Raw genomic sequence first — 25,371 nt, 5'->3', positions numbered from 1 at the left:
CAGATGAAAAGGATTTTCTTTGTCCTGAGAAACTCACATTATTTATAAGGGCAACAACCGAAAACATTTTCCCCACTGGAGGAACTCAGTGTCACATTAATGTAGCAGCAAAGGAATCCTGGCGTCGAATTAGGGAAGTGAAGTCAGTAATAATTGTGGTATTGGTTAAGCACTTAATATGGGCCAAGCAATATTCTCAGTGCCAGGGTAGAGTCAAGATAATCAGGTAGGTCACAGTCCTTGTCCCGACTGGGGCTCACAGTCTAAGTAGGAGAAGTAATGGTATTTAATTCCCATTTCATAGGGAAGGAAACTGAGGTATAGGGCAGTTAAGAGGCTTGCCCATAGCTACACAGCAAACCAGTGGCCAAACTGGGATTATAACCCAGGTTCTCTGAATCCCAGGCTCTGCACTTTCCACTGGACCAATGGACCAGGTCTCAATGACTTGGGATGGCTGTGGATAGTGGGAAAAAAAAAGCCTAACCATCATTAACTTGTTAATTCAAACCTACCCCACTCTGGGCTTTCCTCCAGCTTTAGTTCTGAACTATTGAAATTGTAAAAGAGTCACAAAAGATTTAAATTCCCTTGATTCAGCTGGTCTTTTAAGGACCAGCAATTGAGGGTTGTTTTTATGGGAGGCACAGAGTGATTCTTCTAGGGGAAATCAGGCCTCAAAAGGATTAAAATGACAGATTAATAGAGGGGAATGAAAGTTATGTATAGTATTGGTTTTTTGTTTTAGAGATGCTTGTCCTAGAGATGCTAGGAGGTAAAACATCTGTTGCCAATCTCTCTAGTGGGTCAGTGACAGATGGTCACCACACTCTCTTTTAGGGGCTTGAGTGATGCCTGTATCACTCCCTGAAATAATCTTAAAGGGAAGTGGATGAATGAAATCATCTTGTGCCACAACCTAAGTCAAAATGGAAGGTTTCTGGTTCAAAAGTGACTCTCTGTAAAGTTAGCAAAGTCTAGCAGCTGAACAAAAGCACCTCAGCCAGAAAATCCAGGCTGAAGAGGGTTTGGGTGATTCATGCTTCATTTCAGTGTGGCCTCTTGGTAAATACCTGACTAAGGAAAGAACAATTTGCCCCTTCACAACCTCGAGTGAACACTGCTTTTATTTGTTTGATGAAGAGCATGACCTCCACTCTAACCTCCTTGTCACTAAGCAGAATTGTCATTGTGCCCAAGGTCAGTTAAAAAGTGTTAGTCCTGAAAAGTCCTATTCTCTGTTCTCTTAAAACAGGAGGGCTGTGTTAAAGACGATTCACACTGTAGCACTTACCTGTTCAGATGCTGTGCACAAGGATTTCCTCAATAACAGGGTACCAAGAGCCAGAATACCATGTTTTGGCAGGACTGAGTGATTCAATTTATGTTCTGTTTATGTACGTACAGCATCTCCATACAGTAAGCACTCAAAGACCTTCGACCAACCACAGCCTACTTGTAATGCTGCACCTCAAGGTAAGAAAAGTTGTTCTTGGGGATCCTTCTCTGGGGATTATTCCATTCCTAAAACTAGTTACTGTATGCAAAGGAGGGCTTGGCCCTTGAAGACAGAATGTTTTTCCCCCACACAGCAGCTTGTTGTAGACCCTCTCAGTGGATGGATGATTGTGGAAGCATACTGTGCTGGGAAACAGTGAGGAACCGCTCCCTGAAGGACAAAGGGTAAGTCCCTAGGTCCATGCTTAATAATGTTGGTATTTGTTAAGTGCTTACTATGTGCAGAGCACTGTTCTAAGCGCTGGGGTAGATACAGGGTAATCAGGTTGTCCCACGTGAGGCTCACAGTTAATCCCCATTTTACAGATGAGGGAACTGAGGCACAGAGAAGTGAAGTGACTTGCCCACAGTCACACAGCTGACAAGTGGCAGAGCTGGGAGTCAAACTCATGACCTCTGACTCCAAAGCCCAGGCTCTTTTCCACTGAGCCATGCTGCTTCCCCTGATTATATAAAGATAATCAGGTCCCACATGGGACTCATGGTCTAAGTAGGACGGAGGTATTGAATTCCCATTTTGAAGATGAGAGAACAGAGGCACAAACCCCTCACACCCTGGGAATGTGTATGATGTTTCTAAGTTCTAGGGGTTTTTTTTACACTTAGGTGGGAATTTAAATTGCTTCAACAAGGGTCACATGTGGATCAGTACGCTCTATGACTTAGCATAAAACACGAGCCAAGTATAAAATTACAGTAATTTATTGCTGTATGCATGTAGTCCCAGTATAGGTATTATTTTACAGAGGCTCTGAAGTGCCACCTTCTGGTTTGAAACTGCACAACATTTCCTTTATTTTCTTTCAAAAGCCATTTTAGAGTGGACTTGGAAAGCAACACAGCAGCAGCAGTTACAAAATGTTGTCTGAGTAATTTTAAGAGCTCAAAACAAAGATTGATTTGTGCACAGGCTGGATAAAAAGACGCTCGATTAACAACAGTGCCCATCGTGTAACTGAAACATCTGTAGTTGAACGTCCTTTGTAAATGTTAAAATATACCTAGTGTCTTTTACTCTGCCACTGGGCAGCAGTAACATAGTCCTCATTCTTTCAAGTTGTTAACACATACAAAAAAACTTCGTATGTGCAACACTCACCGTTTCATTTCCTTAGAGCTGTTGGAAGGCCTTTGGAGATTTCAGTTCTCAGCCTATGCCTGCAATGGGCAGCTGCAGATTTGGCAGTGGAAGCCTGTGTTGCCTGGCTACCTTTCACCTTCGTTTCTGGTTGACCTTGAACCAAGAACTTTTGTATCCCACCCTCCACCACATAAAGCTCAATGGGCTTTGCTTATACCTTTATACCCTTAGAATTATTTACAAGACTCCTACAGAGACGGTACAAACTAGTATGAAATTAATGATAGTTTGCATTTTTCAAACACGCTCCTGTGGCTAAATAAATATACCAAGCCAAAAGAAATGGTTCGGAGTTAAGGTGACTCAGATGCACTTGCATCCGTGACTGCAGAAACTGGCTTTTCACTGACTGTGCTGGATTCATTCCCTCTCTCTTCGACAGTAGAAATTGCCTTTGAAGTGGGGGTAGCAGTATCCAAGGAGAGGGGAGAGGTCTGTTCTAATCTGGCGGCAGAAGAGACAGGCTCGGAAGGTAAGCTGCCTACTTGCGGAAGAGAGGAGAGCAGCTCGGCCGGTGCCGCCGGAGACACCTCAGGCCCCACAGGGAAGAGTGGAAGACAATCGGGTGTCAGGGGCAGAGGGGTGATTCCAGCGTAGTTAAGGGGAGGCAAAGGCGGAAGTGGCGGTAAACCTAGAAAAAAAACCAAATATTACTTTCAGAAGCAAGTTCATTTTAACTTCTTGACTTCGGTCAGTTGGCCTCAAGAATAGGTGTGAATGAATAATAAAACAAACTCTGCATTCTTGGCAGTACGAGCAAGCGGCCACCCTAGCCCAAAAGGGAAGAACACGGCCAATGAGAAACTGTGGCTACATACCAGGGTGCATTATTTCCGGTAAGCCAGTCCCTGGTATTAAGTGTGGGGCGGGGAGGTTAAGATTGGCCAGGTTTGGAAGTCCTGTTGGTAAAGCCATCAGACCTAGAAAGAAAAAGAAAAAAAGATGCAAGTCCTATTTCCTGCCACAAAGGTTAGTTATAACACTGCTGGCCTAAATGTTTCTGTACTGGAATTCAGAATCTAATTGTATTCGTACTCATGGGAAAGCAAACAGTTTCCTGAGGGATTCCCCGGTTTTGCTAAAGGAGCCTCCAGAGCCAAAAGGTGGTCCGAGGGCCCTCTCCTTAGTCCAACACTGACCACTTTGCAAGTGCAGTGTCAGGCTGAGTCCCCTGGGCCGCTGTCTTCTCAAAGCCAGTATAAGGAAAGGGGGTGTTGCATTCACTGTGTTCCCCCAGAGCCTCCGGTTCTGTTGGCCTAATCGCTCCTCTCTCTCCATTTTTGTTTTTCAAGGAAACGAGAAGAGAAGCCGAAAGTGACACTGGATAGCTACAGTTGCTGAATATAACCAGTTCAGTGATTAGTAAATCTCTACAAGGACAGCTGGAGGTTCCATTACCTATTTTTCTTAATGTTGTAACTGGTGCTCATAAGTCAAGCTATCACTTTCTCATTGATAACTCTTCAAATCATGCTCCAAAAGATCTGAATATCTCGACTGTGAAAAGTCCATCCCTCTTGCTTCAACTAAATAAATTCTAAACTCTTCCCAACTGGATCAAATTTGATCACTTACCTGGTAACGTTGTTGCCGGGTTAAGTGGTGGCACTGACGGGATGGATTGGTTCACTTGTGATGGCAATAATGGAACTGTTGGGACACCTAATAAGAAGAGAAAAGGAACAAATTACCAGTGAGGCCGCTGCTTCTTGGTTTCCCTGAAATTATGACAAGTAAAAGAAAAAGTGGGTCTCATGACCCTACAAAGCATAAATCTGTGCAATCTTACTAATTCTGGAAAATGATTATCACCTGTTTACCCTGGGAGGGTTTTTTGTTTTAAAGTAATAACCATAAGGGGCAACAGAATTTACTATTCGAAATTTAAAAGCAACTTCATCCTGAGCCAATTCTCTCACTCAGCATATAATTTCTGATTATCTTTCCTAGCTGCAACCATCTTCCTTGTCCCCAGCCATACGGTATCTGCCCTAAAGTTACACTCCTGGATGGAAACTAACAGGCACTGTTCTGTCAATGTGGTACAAATCTTTTAAAGGGAAAAACATGTTACACACATGCTTTATATATTGACTTTCAGCATAGAACAGGTCTATTTACCCACTGAGTTGGAGGCTCCTTGAGAGCAATTTGTATTCTCTCCCAAGCTATTGGCACAGTGTGCTGCTCACCCAAATACATTTACTGAGAAAAACTTACCCGTACTGAGGACATTATTGACATTCGAAGGGGCTGAGCTAAGAGAAAGTCCAGATAAAGTCTGCTCAATTCCTGCTGCTCCAGGTGCTAATGTAGATGGAGGATTAACTGAAGACAATTGAACCTTCCCCGGCAAAAAAAAAAAAAAGGTTAAAATCAATTCTGATTTACTGCAATGAACTGCAAATAGCCACATTGAAGCCAAATCCCATTCACTCCCTTTCCCTAGCCTATCCAGGCTTGGCTACCACCTCTGCCCGCTCACAATGGGCCAACTTGTAACGGGCTCATGTATGGGCAGTTTAAGGTTTCCCTGGGGAGGGTGAAGGAAGGTGCTGACAGCCTTTCTTTTTCCAAGCATTTGCTACATACATATAGTATTAATATATTAATACATTATTCATATTATGCACCCAGTGGGACATAATAAAATACTACTCCTACTACTGTGGGGCAGTGTATTCTCCCTGTCCTAGAGTAAGCAATGTAGGAGGCTCCTAGGCTACATTCAGAAGTTGAAAAGAGTGAGAGGAGAGGCAGTCACCAGGTGGCTTTTCCTCTATTCCCCACTTCTTCTAGACCACAAGGGCAACCCTAAAATTAAGGAAAACTTGAGTTGCAGTATGCTTTCCCCCACACCCCAAGTTGTGTACAATCACCACTTCCAACACCCCATTGCGCTGCATCTCTATAAAGATGGGTGTTGTTGCAAGGATGCACTCATTCTGGCCCAAATGCGTGGTGAGAACCCACATAAGAGCAGAACTGAGAGTACCTATATCTCTCATCTGCACCTCCAGGTTGTGCTCAGAGCTCTTGGTGAAAATCAATTAGGATGCAGTGAAGCATCTTCCTTACCTCTGTAAACCCATCTTTCAAGGGTGTGATGGGTGCACTAGCCATCTGTCCTGGAAGAGAAATTTTCTTTCCCTCTTCAAATGGGCGTGTAGGTATTCGGTGTAAGTAGCCATATCCAATGCCACATCCTAGGCTTTAAAGACATCACATTTTCCAAATTATTCTATAGAGTTAGAGCAATCAGGACCTGTCTTTATTCCTCTCAAAAGAGTTTAAAGTGCTTTACCCCCAGGTTCTTTATTCTACCATCACCACTGTGGAAAAGGGACCTCTTCCAATTGTATAGGTGGAGATACTGGTGACACAGTCATTTGACTTGCCCAAAGTCAGAAAGCTAGGGGTTGCACCAAAATTAAAATAGACCTTTCTGACCTAGTCTGGTGAATATATCACATGCAAGATGCAAATGACAACAACCATAACTGAGCTCATCCTTCTTGCGGATGTTGAAAGCTCAAGTTTCATCTTGTTTCTAAGAACCATTCGGCTGGGGGTTCCCAGAGAAGATAGTCTTAATCTCTCAGGAAGCTTAAGAAGAACACAAACTAATAAATCAAACTGCATTATAAGGTCTACCCCTGATTCCTGGTGGAGTCGAGTCCTTAGGAGTTCAAACTCTAATGACCCATTCTCTTGTTGATTATTTCCTTTGAGGACTTATTCAAGTTTATATTGAGCTGTTTAATTTTTCCGAAGTGCACAGCAATTGACTCAATTACCCTCCCAACATCAGTGAAGGTGGACCATTTCACAAATAAAGAAACTGAGGCACAGAGCTGGGACTACAACCGTAGCCTACAGTTGCCTGACAATTAAAAGCAGCGTAGCCTAGTCGACAGAGCATGAGCTTGGGATTCAGAAGGACCTGGGTTCTAATCCCAGGACCACCCCTTGTCTGTTCTGTGACCTTGGGCAAGTCACTTCTCCATGCCTCAGTTACCTCATTTGTAAAGGGGCTTAAGACTGTGAGCCCCGTGGGGGACATGGACTGCATCAAACTTAAATACCGTTAAAAAAAAAAAGACCTCTGTTGTGACTAATGATCCATGAACTCCAAAATGAACAAAAAATAGAGGGTTTACTATGACATGAATCAAAGAGCTACAACATTTTGCCACCTTAATAAAAAAAAAGTAACCTCATATATCCCAAATATTTCAGTTTTCAGAATGCTATCTGTGGAAATTGGGAACCTGGAATTAAGTGGTAACTATATACTGCACCTCTAATTAAGGAAATTGAAGTAGCCATGACTTCCTACATCAAATAAACTTACCTGCCTTCTCCTCCCCAAGCAGAATTTGGTGTGATTATCACTTCTCGACAATTATCAGTGTCTGTGTTATATACATACAGTTTCAACGGTTTTGCTTCGTGGGTTTCAATAAGGCTGAACAGGTCTTCAGACTGGAAAAAAAAAAGGATGTTGCAAGGTTACTTACAGATGCTTTAATTTTGAATGAAAAAACCTGATTGCCAAGATATGACAGAAAAGAGCCACTGAGAATCAGCCAGAAGTGCTTTGGGTTCAACAACTCACTCTATGAGGCCTCCGGGCTACCTTGGTGGCTTCAACAGCACACCCCTCCCACCCTGAGGTAAGGACCCTTTAGGGCAAGAAAACGTCCTGAAATCTCATCTTTGAAAACAGATGACACAACAAAATCACTACAGTACCTCATTCATGACAGTATCCGCTCCAATGATGTAATCACTATGAGGTCTAAGACCAGCCAAAGCAGCAGGAGAATTCGATTCGACTTCCTGAGGAGATACAAAAGGCCAAAATAAAAAACCCAAATGAGAACACCAAAATATACTGAAGACGTAAGGCTCTTCCAAGTTTTTAGCTAACCCAGAACTCAACTACAAAGTGAAAAAAATGCTCTACCATGGAAGCAGTGCGCCATGGTTACTGGTAGGCATGTACCAGACATTTAGAATTTTTACGCCTACATCAGCAAGTAGAGTCGAACAAATGATCAATATAGCCCCTGGCATCACCATATTAACGTGATTCCTAAAGTAAGATTGTTGTAAAATTCAATGAGGTACAGCTCTTCAAAAGCTTTTTCAGGTCCAAAGGAGAAGCAGTCTGAAGATGACACCTACCAATACATGCCAGACATTTTCATTGGCTCCATCGAAGCTGCAGAAACGAATGCTGACGCCCAACAAGCCCTGGCCACCCCACATGTTACTAGGAGTGACGGACGTTTCCCTCAGCTCCAGGGTTTTGCTGCTGTAGACAAGCATTTTGACAGGCTTCTCAACATTAGCTTTCAGCAGATCCTTGAGAGTATCGTTGTCTTTATTCTGTAAATAAAGATAATTTTTTGTGGGGGTAGGCGGGGGGGGGGGGGGAATTGACATTACCTAGTCTCAAATTAAGCATCCTATAATAACCCAATTATTAGTCATTTCAAGCATCAAAATATAGAAGACAGGAGCACCAGAAGCCAGAGAAGAACGTTTTTACATATCAACTGGAAAATCAGCAGCAATTACTATACTAAAAAATGACTAGCTAATATTTCTCCTGGATGGATGGCAAAAATCTCTACTTTTATAAATAACAAAAAGGACGTGTTTAAATTAGGAATTTGTAAACCTAACTCCTCACCCAGAGAGGAACCGAAACTTGGCACTTCCTTGGAACTTCATGCAGTTTGATTTTCACCCCCACCCGCACGCTACACCCAGCATTTATGTACCCACATAATCCACCTGCAATTTGTTTTAATGTCTGTCTGTCCCTCCAGTCTGTAAGCTACTTGTGTCTACCTACTTTACTGAACTACACTCTCCCAAGTGCTTGGTACAGTGCTCTGCACACAGAAAGAACTCAAATACCACTGACTGACTGATGCAGAAGAGCCCAGAAAGTGAATGCTCTGTGAAGTTTTCTTGCTGCTGCCAATGCTGGACTAACCTTGATTTCAAAATACAGATTTCAGGTTGCGGTGATGAAGCAGGGAGGTGCAGGACAGATGGAGAATAAGGGATTGGTTTCTTCACGCTCGAGTGAAGTGCTGTTTTGTCGGGGTTGGAAAAATGCCCCCCAGATCACAAGGCGCAGCTGATCATGTCTGGGAACTGGACTTCCTTAACACAACCCAATTCTGAAGACTTGGGCCACAAACTTTCTGCTCGACTTCAGATACTACTAGCAGAAATACCAGGTCTTCACCCAGCCGCTCATGTCTCTCCTATTTTGCTCAACCTTTTGTGGGTGTGCGTTTGCTCTCTACATTGCCTGAGATCTCACGTTTCATATGTTTCACAAGTGTCTGGAATTTTAAATCTCCCAGAGGGCCTGGTCAAGCACCAACTTCGGCCCACTCCTCGCTCCAGTGGGATTTCAAAGCCACCACAGCCGTGGCTGGGAAATTTGGATGGGAAGGGGGTGAGGAATCTGAGGCTTGCTGACTCTCCCAAGCAGGCTGGCCAGGGTGTCCTTCATTCTAGCGTGGTCTCCGGCTGCTCCCCACTCCAACAGGTGACTAAAACCTCTAACCCGGCTTGGCAGGAGGCACAGATGCGGGGCTAGTGGAGGGGCCCTTTCTGGTTGCCACGAGGCACCTGGCACTTTTCCGAGCAACATGGCGTAGCGGACAGAGCACAGATCTGGGAGTCAGAAGGTCATGGGTTCTAATCCAGGCTTTGCCACTTGTCTGCTGGGTGACCTTGGGCAAGTCACTTCATTCTCTGTGCCTCAGCTCTCCTATCTGTAAAATGGGGTTTAAGACTGTGAGCCCCACTTGGGACAGGGACGGGGTCCAAATTGATTTGCTTGTATCCACCCCAACACTTAGTACAGTGCCTGACATATAACCACGTACGGTTACTATGTAGTTCTTGTCCGTCCGTCTCCCCCGATTAGACTGTAAGCCTGTCAAACGGCAGGGACTGTCTCTAACTGTTGCCGACTTGTTCATCCCAAGCGCTTAGTACAGTGCTCTGCACATAGTAAACGCTCAATAAATACTATTGAATGAATGAATGAATGAATAGTGTCTGTGAACCATGTAATGGTGCTCAACAAATACCATCATTATTATTATTTAACTAAGCAGGGTAGTCAGTAAGGGTGGTAAAATGGAGCAAGAAAGAACCCATTTAACATGTGTCAGTGTTCTATAAAATAAAAGTAATAGAGCAAGCTGTACATTCTTGGTGTGAAGAATTCCTATGACAAGCTTATTGGGGAAAATTTACAAATCCATTTGATCTGCTCCTAAAGCACTCCTTCACCCACAACCAAACTAACCCCAATTACAAGGAGTTTAATTTTGCACTCTTTGAATAAACGTCCTTATTTGGATGTAATGTAAGTTTACCATAGAAAAGGAGAAGTGATTTTAGTAGACATTTCCACATTACTGGCTAATAACACACTTAAAGCACTGACGACAACCAAATTAAGAAAATACCCTACTTATTTTACTTAGAAAAATCTAAATACTAATAGAGTTTTGAAAAATTTCAATTTCAAAGGGTTACAAAATGTAATGAACTTACTAATCTGGAACCATTGATGGAAACAATAAAATCAAAGAAGGGCTCCAGTCCAGCTCTGTGTCCTGGTGAATTCTCTTGCACCTACAGAGAAAAAAAAAATGCTAACTGAAAAGTGCAAATTACAATCCCTGAACAATTTACATATATTAATTTTCAACTGTAGGAGAGCTTTATTTATGAAACAATGCATTCTAGTAACACTCCTCTTGAAACAGAGAGGGAATATCCCTTCTTGAAAGTCTAACTTTGAATTGTGCTAAGTACTAGTAACACAATTCTCCAATATACAGTAAAACCTCAAAAATTTGGACCCCCTCGATTTATAATCTGTGGTCACCCATATCAGGCGGAGAATTTACCTCAAAAACATCAGGAGAAATGGTCTAGCAAGGAGAGGGTAGAAGTGAGGAGAAGGGAAGGGGAATAAGGGTAAAGAATGGGGTGGGGGAGACCTGCAGAGCAAATTGGAGAGAAGTAGGGAAAAGGCAAGAACAACTCAGAATCTGATTGGAGTTTTCAAACTGCAATCAGTCTGAATGAATCTCCTTTGTGGAGATTCATCTGAAGGAGAGGAATATTCTGAAATAAAACTGCCTTCTTAAAAAACACTTGCACAGATTCAGGCTTTACACCGATTCAGATCAGTCTCCCTTTTTTGTCTAAATCAGGGAGGTTCACAGTCGGGAAAAGGTGGGAAGGGGGAGAACATGATTCAGCCAAAGCCAAGCAAATCACAATGTTCCCAATGAACAGTGTGAGTGTTAAGCGAACCATTTTCAGGGTTTTCCCTTCTCCACCGGCGCTACCTCCCCAGCCTCCTGCCAACAGTTGACAGGCCAGGTGCGTGGTGGGAGGGGAGGAGAAATGCTTGCTAAATGCTTGCTGTGTGACCTTGGGCTAGTCACTTCACGTCTCTGTACCTCAATTCTCCTGTTCTCTGCAGACTGTGAGCCTCCTGAGGGACCTAGATGGTGCCCAACCTAATTGAGTTGCATCTGCCCAAGTGGTTAGAACTGTGTTTGACACAGAGTAAGTACTTATCAAATACCTTTCAAAAAGAAATTCCTCAAGGCCTCTTTCTTAGAGATCCAGCAGCTCAATGTGAATTCTGAATATCTCAAAATTAATATTTCCTTAACTATATCTTTTCCCTTTATTTGGTGAAAACATCCATTCCCTTCTGTTTCTAATGAGCCTTGAAATTAATATTCCCTCCTTGTTCGTTTACTTTCCATGCACAGTTTTGGCCACGGAGCTTGTTGTTAATGTGGACAGGGCCAATAGAGAGGTACAGTGATCCAACTTCACTAGCCTCCACAGAAAGCAAATCCCTCTTCATTTGCCACACTACACTAATAAAGCAAGGCTATATTTAAATTGTTACGGGTTGTGGCCCAGTCACCATCTATCCTGATGCTCTCTGCTGCCCACGGAGTGTTAGGGAAGGGCTGGCAACAGACCCGAGTTCACCCAAGGGTCTTGGCAGCCTCCCCGGACCTGTGCTACACCCTTACCGTGGTTCCTGGAGCCGACAAATTTGAAGTTTCAATGTACGCACCGGTAACACGAACAATGACATCACTGTGGGGCTGAGCAATCGGTCTAGAATCGGCATCACACAAGGACAACCAACAGCCAACTTGCCTCAGACCCCCAATGAGAATCACACCATCCCCACTTGACTCTGGGTAAAAAAGGTAGGTGAGAAGGGCTGACTGCACGCAGCCTGCTCTTCGCTCAGTGGAGCAATGGAGGTGGGGTCCAGTAATAATAATAATTATGGTATTTGTTAAGCACTTACTATGTCACATTCTTCAGTATTAAAAGATTCTGAACGACTAAAAGATTCTTTCTAGCTACATTACTTCTGAAGCAATGTGGCCTATTGGATGGAGCCTGGGCCGCGGAGTCAAAAGAAACTTGGGGACTAATACAGGCTCCACCACTTGTCTGCTGTGTGGGCTTGGGCAAGTCACTTCACTTTTTTGTTCCTCAATTACCTTCTCTGTAAAATGGGGATTAAAGCTGTGAGTCCCATGTGGGACAGGGACTGTGTCCAAACCAATTTGCTTATATCCATCTCAGCACTTAATACGGTACCTGGCACATAGTAAGCACCTGAATAGAGACCATAATTATTACTCTTTGCTATTCATAAGGACAAATTTACACTGTCAACAAAAAAAATCATTCCAGCTTTGGGACAAAAAAAAAACTTAAAGGACTAGATGCAGACAGCAACTTAATTATTCTCTATCTTCCCCCCACCGCAGTTTCATCCTCCTCTTCTTGACTTTTCCTATACCCTTGCATCCTCCCTTCTCCACTTTTCTTTCTCAAGTTCTCCTTTTTCCTTCTTTTGCTGCTGCTGATTCTCTCTAAACCTCATTCTCCTCCTCTTTCTCCTTCTCTCTTGTGCACTCCTCCTCAGCCCACTTTCCTTAGAGGAAATGCTGAGGAGAATATTAGGGCCCATCGGTTGACAAAGACCTTGCCAGCAGCAGGGGACACCAGAGTTGACGGTCAATGGCAGTTGGCTGGAGCTGGGCCAGTGGCCAGTGGGGTGGGGGCGTCTTTCTGAACCAGTGTTTTGCTTCAGAGAGCTAGTGGTGGGCTAGAGTTCCTGAAAAGTTGGGAAGGGCAGTTGGGCAAGTATTATTCAAAGATGTGAAATTGAGGCCAACTGAAACCACAGAATAGAACACACAGTTGACCTGTGGCCAAACTAATATCAGCCCATTTTCAATTCTAGTTTAAATCCTGATGTGAAAGACACATATTGCTCCTAGTTTGCTAATGATAACAAGAAAACTGAAGGATAGAAAAACTAAATTTCACAAGGAAGAAGGTCTTTTTAAATTATACTTAGTCTTTCAATTAATGCACTCACCAGTACTGTAGCAAAACAATCTAAGAAAACTGAAACTTACAATTATATTTTAGAATTTGGGCATTAAATTTGTTTCCTTACAAATGCAGAAGATTGCATCAATATTTTCAAAAATATTAAAGGGGGCTAATTACCTTAAAATGAAAACATCACATTGAAAACACTGGTATAACAGATCACACTCCATAGACAGGAGAAGATGAACCAGCCTTGGGTTTTTAATACAGTGATCTGAGAGGCACTGTGGCCTAGTGGACCGAGCACAGGCCTGGGAGTCAGATGACCTTGATTCTAGTCCCAGCTCTGCCAACTGCTTGCTGTACAATCTTGGGTAAATCATTTTAACCTTTCTGTGCCTTAGAAAATGTAAATGTAAAATGGGAATTAAATCCTCCTCCTTCCAATTTAGACTGTGAGTCCCATGTGTAACAGGGATTGTGTTCAACCTGACAAACTTGTATCTACCCAAGTGCTTAGAACAGTGCTTGACACATAATAAGCTCTTAAAATACCATTAATATTTTAAAAAAAGAGGCAGCAGGCCCTCGGTCTGACATGACACACAGCAAATAGTAGATAATGGTCCTTTTGACTTCTGAAATAATTTTAAAAGAACCCACAGTTCAGTTTTCTCATTACTGAAGGGGAATCAGAAGGATACTAGCTCAAAAAAAATCAAACCATGAGTTTCACTTTACTGTCCAAACTGAGCAGAGTCACATGACCATGCCACACCCTGCCTCAGGGCAGATCCCAAAGCACACCCAAAACCTTCCCAAACCAACAGTTTTTCTGAAGCAAAACTAGCAACAGCACACTCTCCTTTCAAAAACAAAATTACATTGAAACGCAGCTAAGCACTGGCTATTTTTTTAAGAAATGTTCTAGGGCCTCCCTAATGACAGTTATCAAAGTTGTCATTTTTACGTCCATCCAGAAGAGGCCTTCTACCCTGACTGAACTGTTTGTTCTTCCTGACTAGAAGAAAGAACACCACCCAACTTAATGGGAACATTCCTCCAAATGCATATTTTCCAAGAGGGCTGCGATACAAAGTATTGATTAAACTCAACCTTGTTTAACTTATGAGGGAAAAGGTGAATTTCACAAACTCTTTCCATGACTGGTGGCCATATCTCTCCACTCCTCAACAACCTCCAGTGGTTGACCATCCACCTCCATATGAAATGGAAACTCTTCACCATCGGCTTTAAAGCAGTCAGTCGCCTTGCCCCCTACCTCACCTCGCTGCTGTCCTACTCCAACCCAGCCCGCACGCTCCACTCCTCTAACACCAACCTACTCTCTGTATCTCGATCTCACCTGTCCCACCACAGACCCCTTGGCCACCTCCTCCCTTCATATCTGACAAATCTACCCCTCTCCTCACCCTTAGAGCCCTCCTAAAATAAAAACTCCTTTAAGAGGTCTTTCCAGAGGAAGCACTTTGATATTTTCCCCACGCCCATACTTAAGTAAACATTCTTGTACTTTAAGGTCTGTCTCTCCCTGTATATTTGTAAGGTTCTTAAGGGCAGGAATCGTGTCTACCAATTTTGTTGTACTGTACTTTCCCAAGTGCTAAATACAGTGTTCTGCACATAGAAAGCACTTAATAAATACCATTAATTGACTATTGTAATCTGGGGTGTTGCAAACAGAGCAGACACTATATTTTATTGTGGTATTATTTTAAGTTTTTATCATGTGTCAAGCACGGTTCTCAGCACTGGAGTAGACACTAGTTTAATCAGGTCAGACACAGACTTTGTCCCACATTTTACAGGTGAGGTCAGAGAAGCTGGTTTGCCCAATGTCACAAAGCAGGCAGGAGGCAGTACCAGAACTAGAACCTAGGACTTCTGACTCCTGGACCTGTGCACTACCCACTGGACCACACTGCTCCGCTATGAGGAGAAGATGATGGGGTGAAGGGGACTGGTGCTGAGTTGAGGGGGGCAGGCTGGGGCTTGAGCTCCTGCTGGGCTATTAACTCCTTTCCGCCCCCTCCGCTGCTGCCTCCTCCACCTACTCTGGCAGTTAAAATAAGTTTACAAGGCTGCTGTTGTGGCTGCTGCTGGACCGAGAGCCGGAGGGAACTTCCCCTTTTCCCACTGCTCCCTCTCTGCTCCCCTTCCACCCTCTGCTCCCTCCTCCTTCCCTCCTTCACCTCTCCTCAGCTAAGCCCCCTTTCCCTTTGCTCTTCCCCCTCTCCCTTCCCCTCCCCTCAGCACTGTGCTCATTTGTATATATTTTTATTACCCTATTTATTTTGTTAATGAGGCATACATCCCCTTGATTCTACTAAGCGTGATTATGTTGTCTTGTTTTGGCCCGTCTGTCTCCCCGGATTAGACTGTGAGCCCGTCATTGGGCAGGGATTGTCTCTATCTGTTGCCGAATTGTACATTCCAAGTGCTTAGTACAGTGTTCTGCACTTAGTAAGTGCTCAATAAATACTACTGAATGAATGAATGAATGGGATGGGGTGGACACAACATGGAAGGAAGCGGAGGAAGCGCATGGCCGGGTCTCTCATTGGGGAGGGGGGCCGAGAGCGCCCAAGTCAGAGGTTCTTTAGGGGGAGACGGTCAGGCGATCAGGACGCCGCTGGCCGGCAGGAAGGTGGCATAGGCCCTGTTGCTGTGACGAGGATCGGGTGGAAAACGACTCGGCAGCTCCAGCAGCGGGTGGGAGAGGAAAGCCCAAGGCCTCCGATCTCCAGCAGCCTGGGTCCCACATAATGTGTGTTTGCACAGACACGGACTATAGGCTCTGCCCCCACTTTCTACCTAAGAAATGTTAAGTACTCTCCCAAAAAGGCCTAGTACATAGAGCACAGGTCTGGGAGTCAGAAGGACCCGGGTTCTTATCTTGGCTCTGCCACTTGTCTGCTGTGTGACCTTGGGCAAGTCACTTTACTTCTCTGGGCCTCAGTTACCTCCTTTGTAAAATGGGGATTAAGACTGGGAGCTCCATGTGGAACAGGGACTGTGTCCAACCTGATTAGCTTATCTACCCCAGCGCTTAGAGCAGTGCCTGGCACACAGTAAGTGCTTAACAAATACCATTAAAAAAAAATCAGGCACAGTCTTCAATCTCCATTAGCTAGGAGAACATAAACCAAAATGGTGATAAATTAGGGAGGAGAAACCTTAGCAATAAAACCCAGGCTAGGGACCTGCTCAGTTTCACCTAAGTTCCCAACATAGACTCGACTTGCATTTTTCCTTCTCCCGGGGTCTTCCTGCTTGACTTAAGCGACCTGCCAGGTCACGACGCAACCTTCAGACTCGGAGTGGGGCGGGTGGGGCCCACGGGTCCACAGAGAAACGGGCCTGCAGCTCCCTGCTTTTCTCTCCTCCTCCCTATCCCTGTATCCAGGCCCTCCCTGGAATTCACCCAGGTCCAGTTGGTGTCATTACCAAGCACCAGGGGGACTGTCACACCCCCCGCACTGCCCCCACGGGGACAGGTATGTCCTCCGGCCTGTTCCTAGAAGTCAAAGAGTCGCAATGTCTCCTGGTGCTATGTGAGAGTTGGACGGTCTATCCCAAGGACTGCCAGAATTCCTATTAGGGCTAAGGACTGTGCTGCTAATGGCACCACAGGAGGGAGTCAGTCCAGTCTCCTGCGCAGCCCCCAGCCCAGCCTGGGCCCCCAAACAGTGCTGCTCCCCAGAGGTCCCAGCAGGGAGTCATCCCAGGGCCAGAAAACCCTGGGAGCAAACCCCGGACCCAGTGTGGGTACAGTGAGTGTTGTCGGGTGGGGGGAACCCACCATGGGAAAGCATCTGGAGAAAGATGGACTTGGGCTGTTTTATTCGGATTTCACCGGTGCCTGCTGAGGGGTTCTTATTATCTGTGTGGGCACAATTCCTCTTTCAGTCTCTCTCCCTCTCCCTCATTCCTGCCCTTTTCTCTGCTAATCTCAGTCTGCTGGTCTATTTTACACCAATCTTGATAAGACAAACACTAATGTTGGTATTTGTTAAGTGCTTACTATGTGCCGAGCACTGTTCTAAGCGCTGGGGTAGACACAGGGGAATCAGGTTGTCCCACGTGGGGCTCACAGTCTTAATCCCCATTTTACAGATGAGGTAACTGAGGCACAGAGAAGTTAAGTGACTTGCCCACAGTCACACAGCTGACAAGTGGCAGAGCTGGGATTCAAACTCATGACCTCTGACTCCAAAGCCCATGTTCTTTCCACTGAGCCACGCTGCTTCTAACTATACACTCTCTGCCTATACACTATACACTATACACTGTACACTATACACTATACACTCGCTGCTTCTAACTAAACACTCTCTGCCTATAGTCAATCCATGGTATTTATTGAGCACTTACTGCACATAGAGCTCTGTACTAAGTGCTCGGAGAGGTACAATACAACAATTAGCAAACACATGTTCCCTGCCCACAAGGAACTTAGTCTAGAAGGTGGGTGACATCACTACATATCTATAAATTATATTTTACAAATTATTTCAATTACTATCCACCTCCCCATATAGACTGTAAGCTCATTACGGGGAGGGAACGTGCCTAACTATACCCACTCTGTTGTACAGTACTCTCCCAAGAACTTAGTTCAGTGCTCTGCACAGAGTAAGCATCAATTAATACAATTACTCATCACATCATCACCAAGTAAACTCCAGAGCAGACTTGGGTGCTTTATACAGGAAGGCTTAGTACAGCTCTTTGAATCAAAATTTCTTCTGCAACGTCAATGCTCCACCGAAACGAGGGAAGGCGCCCCATGATTCAATCCAAAAGTGAGCCAAATTTGAATATACGTTCCTTGCCCCTGCACTAGGAAACTTTTTAGACGATGGCCATTAGCATCCTGCTAACATTCTTGGAAGAAAATGATCCTGGGAAAGTAAATTAAATGCTGATAGCTGTCACCTACACAGACATGTCCGACTGTGAGCCTGGAATAGATTATGACCTTAGAGATGATTACAACTGAATTCTAAATGCAGTGAACCTTCTGCCTTTTCATTTAGACTAATCAGCAAGCCTCTCTCCCCCTCTAGACTGTAAGCTTGTTGTGGGCAGGCACCATGTCTACCAACTCTGTGATATTATACTCATCCAAGCACTTAGTCCACTGCTCGGCACACCAGACCCTTACCCACTGCCTTCTAGCAGCCTGGAACACCATCCGTCTTCAAACCTGGCAGACTGCAGATCTCCCCATCTTCAAAGCACGCCTCCTTCAAGATGCCTTCCCGATTAATTCTACTCTCCCTGGTTCTGTTCCCCCAATTGACACCTCGGCTCCTGAGTGCCATCTGAACACTAAGGAAACTCACAACCTCCCTGAGCACTTGTGGCTGGAACTTACAACACACCCTTCTAATTTGGCACTAACTCATGGAACCATCTCCACTCTCGCTTTCCTTTGATCTGTCAATTATCTGACAGTCTACCTGCAGGTAACGGAAGCTACTTGAGGGCAAGGACCATGTCCTTAAAGTCAATTGTACTGTCCCAATGACTTCATATGTGCGTTGCATACAACAGGTGCTGAATAAATACTTTTGACTGATTGTTCGTATGAAAAGATAAATTTAAAATACACTAGTCACAGAAGAAGAGCAACAAAGGAAAGCTGTAAGAGTTTCAAATTTTTGCTCCAAGGTATCACTAAAACAGGCTATCTCATTTTACCGTTCTTATCTGTCTACTGATACAAAGCAGCCCCTGCTGAAGTTAAGCCCAAATCTAATTATGAAATATTTAGCAGTACATGAATTTTGTAGAGACTTTGGAATAAGAGGAATAATCAATAAGGGTGCCACTGAAATTGGTTTGTCAAAGCTCAAACAAGTTAAATGGGACTGACCAAAGTTATGTTAGTGGCAACTAAATAAGCTTCGATTAATTCTATATTACCCTGATTCTCTTGTTCATTTTGGTTTATTTTTGCTCAGCAATAATATTCAAGAAACATATCTATCTCAGCCCTTTTATAGCTGCATTAAGGGCTAATGGCAGTAATTTATATACTGCATTAATAGAGCACAATTAGCTTCCGCTGTATTTTCTCATAGCATGTGGTCAACCTGGAGAACACTGGATTTAGAAATCAGACGCCCTGAGTCTTCTTTCTGCCACTGACTTAATTCTATGTCACCCACTCCTCATGCCTTGGTTTCTCTTCTTCCCAGAGATGTTACATCACTATCTTCAGGACAATTAGAGACTTAAGAATGTGTTTGAAGTGAGCCACAGAAATGAAAGGTATTAACAGCAGGAAACAGTGAAGCCTACAGGATCATGGGGCCTGGGAGTCAGAAGGACCTGGGTTCTAATCCCTGCTCTGTCACTTGTCCGCTGTGCAACCTTGAGCAAGTCACTTACTTTTTCTGTGCCTCAGTTATGTCCTCTGTAAAATGGGGATTAAGACCAAGCCCCCCATGCGGGACATGGACATGACCAACCTGATTAGTTTGTATCTACCACAGGGCTCTGTACAATGCCTGGCACACAGTAAGCACTTCAGAAATACCATAAAAATACCACAATTATTATTATTAACATCTGACCAGTAGTACCCTTATGGATAACTGAGGAAAAGATAGGCAGATTGTTCAAGTATCAGTAGGACAGAAATCCCAACTCCCTAAATTTCCTCCATTAATGAGTTTAAACCTCTAAAACATACTGTACCCGAAATGGAGGATGTGACACCCGTATCCACACACACTTATCTGCTAGATGCTTGTAAAGAAATTACAAATTAAATGTGTTTCTTGAAGGTACTTTCTAGTGCAACAGACAAGTCACTTTTACTGAGTGCAGATGGCCTGGCCTACCTCTATCATAGCACCTTGGGCAGAACTGCATCCCCAGTTCCCCTTCCCCTTCTCCCCTAGTTTCAGCTGTAGGCCTGCTTCATGGCGAGAGGTTCACAAAACACCTTCATTTGTCCTCCGGTCTTCTAAAAGAAAACACGATGAAGCTACTCCCTTGATCTAATCAGGACTCCTGGCCCTGCAGTTCTGTGGGGTTTAATCACCTTGAGAGCAAGGCTGGGGCTAGATGGAAAACCCCGTCTCAAGGAGTTATTGCTGCTTAGCCTATGAATTTTTCCTGTATTGTATTCTTTGATTAAATTAGTTGCTGAACTGTCAATAAAGCAGCTCTGGATTACTCAGAGTTGAGCTGGCCTTGACTAGCAGAGGAAATTCTGTCCGTCAACCACCACTTCCCCTATTAGCGGTAGAAGAGCTCGTAGTAATAAACTTGTCTCTGACATACCCACTCAAACACAACGTGGCATCGGTGAAGTTTTTCTTCCACACCCCCAAGACCTTAAATCGTGGTTAGTGAGTGGGTCTGCCGAGAACCAGCTTTTATATTTGGAAAGCAGTGTTTAGTGGAAAATTCATTTTTCAAGCTGAATATGCTTGGGGCAAACCTAAAGGCCTGCCGAGCTCGGGGTCCAGATGAATGGACCGTGCATCGTACAGCATGAGAGGCTGGAGTTGGCGCCCAGGTACCCTGAGGCTGGCACACCCCCAGTTCCGCCCCCGACGATGGGTTCCCTTTTGAGAAATTCCAGTTCCTAGCCCTCCCCCACTCCCCATCCCTCTGCCAGAATCCTGGTGGAGAGGTGAGGGGGTTGGGAGGGAGGCAGCTCAGAAGGCTTCCAGGAGCTCTCAGGGAGCAGTTGGGAAATGGAGCAACTCCCAGATCTAAGAGGAGATTTATCATTTAGACTGTGGGCCCGTTGTTGGGCAGGGATTGTCTCTATCTGTTACTGAATTGTATATTCCAAGCGCTTAGCAGAGTGCTCTGCACATAGTAAGTGCTCAATAAATACGACTAAATGAATGAATACAAGGATGAACTCTTACTGAGGGTGGTGGGGGGGAGAAGAGAGAGAAAGCCACATTGGCTGTTCAACCCTACCTAAAGATTTTCAGTCCTATGACTGAGAAGCAATAAAACATTCGCACGGACCTTCCCGTTGTTAGGTAGCTAACAAGACAAGTGTCTAAGAAACAGATGCATCCTACACACTTTTTACAAATCGAGAATGGGTTTCCTTGTTTAAATTCAACCGATATCCATTTTCAACTGAGGTTTTAGGCTTCTTCCTAGGCAGTCTACTGAATCACAGATTCCCCAGAGGAAAATAGCAGTACCATTAGGGCACATCAGTCACTAAAATAAGAAAATCAGCCAGGTGTGGCGGCAGCCCCTAAGAGGTCAGGATTCACCAGGCAGCAAGGTGCATGTGGTTCAACAAAGGAGCTGGAAAGAGCTCCTGTCCCCTAGGGGAATACTAAATCCAAAGACAAAACCCAATGTGGGGCGACAGGAGGCCCACCCTCTCACTTCCAATAAATAGAATCTATTTGGTTCTTACTCTGGGCAGAGCACTGCACTATGCTCTTGCAAGAGTACAGAGAGTAAGTAAACACACTGTCCAGTTAAAAAAAAAAAAAAAAAAGCTCTCAGTAGGAACTCATGGCATCATTTTTTGGACCGTGTCCTCAGAACCTGCATTTTAATTAACTCTAAATGGCACTAGGGGCAAAAGCCCATTCTGCTGGGACATATTTTTAAGTTGGTGCTTCTGTCCTGATGTCACGACTTTCAATGTTGTCCGACTTAAGTCACTATGCACAAGCCTGCTGCCTAATTACCTTTTTATGGTGGAACAGTGCCATCCATAAAAGGGAGCATAAGAAATGGTGGACCACAATGATGCTGGAAAATAAGGATGGGGTGCTCAGGGCCATGGAAAATCTTTATCATCTGCAGTTTTTTTTTTCTTATTCTGTCACTTTAACAGGCTTCTATCCTTGGTTTACAGATATACCTCAAGGTAGCAGTAACAGCATTTACTGAGTACCCGCTCTGTGCAGCGCTTCACTAAGTATATCTAGAGACACACCAGTACATACAACCTGCATTTATCATTGGATTACATGCGTTAAATTGACCAACCCCTCAAGTAACTCTTGAGTCTTTGGGCTAAGGAAAGACCGAAAAAGGGAGTGGAAATATTAGTATAGTGTATATCTCTATGATTCTATTTATCTTGATGATGTCTGCGCTGGACTGCTTGTTTTGTTTTGTTCTGTTTTGCTTTGCTGTCTCCTCCATTTAGACTGTGAGCCTGTTATTAGTCAGGGATGGTCTCTATCTGTTGCCAAATTGTACACTCCAAGCACTTAGTACAGTGCTCTGCACAAAGTAAGCACTCAATAAGAGGTGGTCAGGTACTTCCTTTTAAATCTCCGACACTGAAGATATCGCCAGCATTGTAATTTCTGTTTCAGAAATGCCCCCTTCCCCCGGTCGGATCAAAGGGCTGCTGTTCTCAGAGGCCCTCGTTGAAACAGAAGGCCATACACCAGATTAGGCGCTTTGGGCGAAACACCCCTTTCCCTTCAGTGCTGAAGGCGCTGGGGTGAGGGCCACTGCATCATTTGCCTGCCCAAAGAGAGAGGAGGAAAACCAATAATTATGGGTGGTGACGGTGTTGGTGGGTTGGTGTTCCTGGGTTTTCTTTGGGGACAGTCTGGGCTGAGCCACCGCCACTCCACCACCGGCCTGGATGAAGCAGCATGAAGAAGGAAGAAGCACGGAAAAGCAGCGTGGCTCAGGGGAAAGTGCACAGGCTGGGGAGTCAGAGGTCATGGGTTCAAATCCTGGCTCTGCCGCTTGTGCGCTGGGTGACACTGGGCAAGTCACTTCACTTCTCTGGGTCTCAGTTACCTCACCTGTAAAACGGGGATGAAGACCGAGAGCCCCCACGTAGGACAACCTCATCACCTTGTATCCTCTCCAGCCCTTAGAAAAGCGCTTTACACATAGTAAGTGCTTAACAAATGCCATCATTGTTATGATCGCTGGAAGGCTTCGCGGAGGTGAAAGGGTGAGGGGAGAAGCGTTAGGGGGATGCAGGGTGTTCGGGGCAGGGTCGTGTGCCCGGGCAGAGGGAGGAGAGGGGCCCTTCGGGGATGGCCGGGGTGGAGAAGACCACCACCATTGAGTGGCCAAGGACTAGCCCGGCCAGGACGAGACACAGCGCTGGGCACAGGCTGGCCCGATGGAGGCCGAGGTGGGCCGGGGCTGGCACGGGAGGAGGCTGGAGCTGCCAGTGGAAGAGGACGAGGAGGGCCTGGGGCTGGCCCGGGGGGGGAGGACGAGGTGGGCACGGGGCTGGCATGGAGAGAGGGCGAAAGTGGCAGAGGAGGAGGACGAGGGTGGCACAAGGCTGGCATGGGGGGAAGACAAGGAAGGAATGGGGGGAGGCCGGAGCTGGCCGTGGAAGAGGACGAGGAGGCCCGGGGCTGGCACGGGGAGAGGACGAGGCTGGCATGGGACTGGCATGGGGGGAGGCCAGAGCTGGCAGTGGAGGAGGACGAGTAGGTCCGGGGGTGGCACGGGGAGGCCGAGGCGGACACGGGGGGGGGGGGCCGGAGCTGGCAGCGGAAGGAGGACGAGGGTGGCACGGGGCTGACCTGGGGGGAGGACGAGGCAGGCCCGGGGCTGGCACGGGGGGAGGCCGGACCTGGCAGTGGAAGAAAACGAGGAAGCCCGGGGCTGGCACGGGGGAGGATGAGGAGGCCCGGGGCTAGCACGGGGGGAAGGACGAGGCAGGCCCGGGGCTTGCAGGAGGAGGACGAGGGTGGCACAGGCCTGACATGGGGGGAGGCCGGAGCTGGCGGTGGAAGAGGACGAGGAGGCCAGAAGCTAGCACGGGGGGGGGAGGCCGAGGCTGGCAGTGGAAGAGGACGAGGAGGCCTGGGGCCGGCCCGGGGGGGAGACCGAGACTGGCACGGGGCTGGCATGGGACGAGGCCAGAGCTGGCAGTGGAGGAGGACGAGGAGGCCCTGGGCTGGCCCGGGGGGAGGACGAGGAGGCCCGGGGCTGACCCGGGGGGAGGACGAGGAGGCCCGGGGCTGACCCGGGGGGAGGACGAGGAGGCCCGGGGCTGGCAGGAGGAGGAGGAGGACGAGGGGGGCGGCGAGCAGGACCGGCCGGGCACCTACCCGCAGGACGTGGTAGCCCTCGGTGCCTCCGCCGGGGATCTCGACGCTCTGCGAGGAGCCCATGTCGTGGTGGGGGTGGGGGTGGTGTCGGAGAGGGTGGTGGTGGTGTCGGAGAGGGTGGAGACGGTGCGGAGGGTGTGCGCAGAGTGCGGGCCTCCCCACACAGGCCCCGGCCCGCCTTGGGGGACGTGGCAGCCTCACCGCCGGCCCAGCGCTCGGGGCCGCGCTGCCCGCTGGGAAAGCGGGGCCGCCGCCGCCCACAGCGCCCCCTCCCGGGCCCTCCTGGGAGAGCGCCGCCGGCGGGCTCTCTTCTCGCGAGACCTGGCCGCTCGTGGCGGCGGGAGTGGGGGGGGGGGGAGCCCTCTCGCCGCCGCGCCCCCTAGCGCTCAAACCGCCGAAGAAACCGCCGGTAATAATGATGATACTCATGGTTGGTGTCTGTTAAGCGCCTGCTGTTCTAGAGTATTTATTGAGCGCTTACTATAATAATATAATATTATTATTAATATACATTATTATAATATATAATCATGTTGGTGTTTGTTAAGCGCCTGCTGTTCAATAGTATTTATTGAGCGCTTACTATAATAATATAATGTTATTATTAATATACATTATTATAATATATAATCATGTTGGTGTTTGTTAAGCGCCTGCTGTTCAATAGTATTTATTGAGCGCTTACTATAATAATATAATGTTATTATTAATATACATTATTATAATATATAATCATGTTGGTGTTTGTTAAGCGCCTGCTGTTCAATAGTATTTATTGAGCGCTTACTATAATAATGTTGGTGTTTGTTAAGCGCCTGCTGTTCAGTAGTATTTATTGAGCGCTTACTATAATAATGTTGGTATTTGTTAAGCGCTTACTATGTGCCGAGCCCTGTTCTAAGCGCTGGGGGAGATTCAGGGTCATCAGGTTGTCCCACGTGGGGCTCACGGTCTTCTTCCCCATTTGACAGATGAGGTCACGGAGGCACAAAGAATAATGGTGGTATTTGTTAAGCGCTTACTATGTGCAAAGCACTGCTCTAAGCGCTGGGGGGATACAGGGTGATCAGTTTGTCCCACGTGGGGCTCAGTTTTAATCCCCATTTTACAGATGAGGTATCTGAGGCCCAGAGAAGTTAAGTGACTTGCCCACAGCCACACAGCTGACAAGTGGCAGAGCCGGGAATCGAACCC

General features: G+C 46.1%; 1 protein-coding gene across 1 annotated transcript; it reads right to left on the bottom strand.

Moving 5' to 3' along the window:
* Positions 1–2,204: 2,204 nt before the first annotated feature.
* On the bottom strand, positions 2,205–24,406 carry GORASP2 (golgi reassembly stacking protein 2). The gene is made up of 10 exons (XM_029071874.1): positions 24,178–24,406; positions 10,259–10,339; positions 7,850–8,053; positions 7,415–7,501; positions 7,014–7,144; positions 5,738–5,870; positions 4,880–5,003; positions 4,235–4,321; positions 3,478–3,579; positions 2,205–3,290 (listed from the first exon to the last, which is right to left on the bottom strand). The coding sequence occupies exons 1-10, from the start codon at positions 24,238–24,240 to the stop codon at positions 2,953–2,955; spliced, it is 1,350 nt and encodes a 449-aa protein (XP_028927707.1). The 5' UTR covers positions 24,241–24,406; the 3' UTR covers positions 2,205–2,952.
* Positions 24,407–25,371: the final 965 nt, after the last annotated feature.

The sequence above is a fragment of the Ornithorhynchus anatinus genome, chromosome 9 (assembly GCF_004115215.2).
Source record: "Ornithorhynchus anatinus isolate Pmale09 chromosome 9, mOrnAna1.pri.v4, whole genome shotgun sequence".
Taxonomy (NCBI): Eukaryota; Metazoa; Chordata; class Mammalia; order Monotremata; family Ornithorhynchidae; genus Ornithorhynchus; species Ornithorhynchus anatinus.
This window is presented reverse-complemented; position numbering and strand designations above follow the sequence as displayed.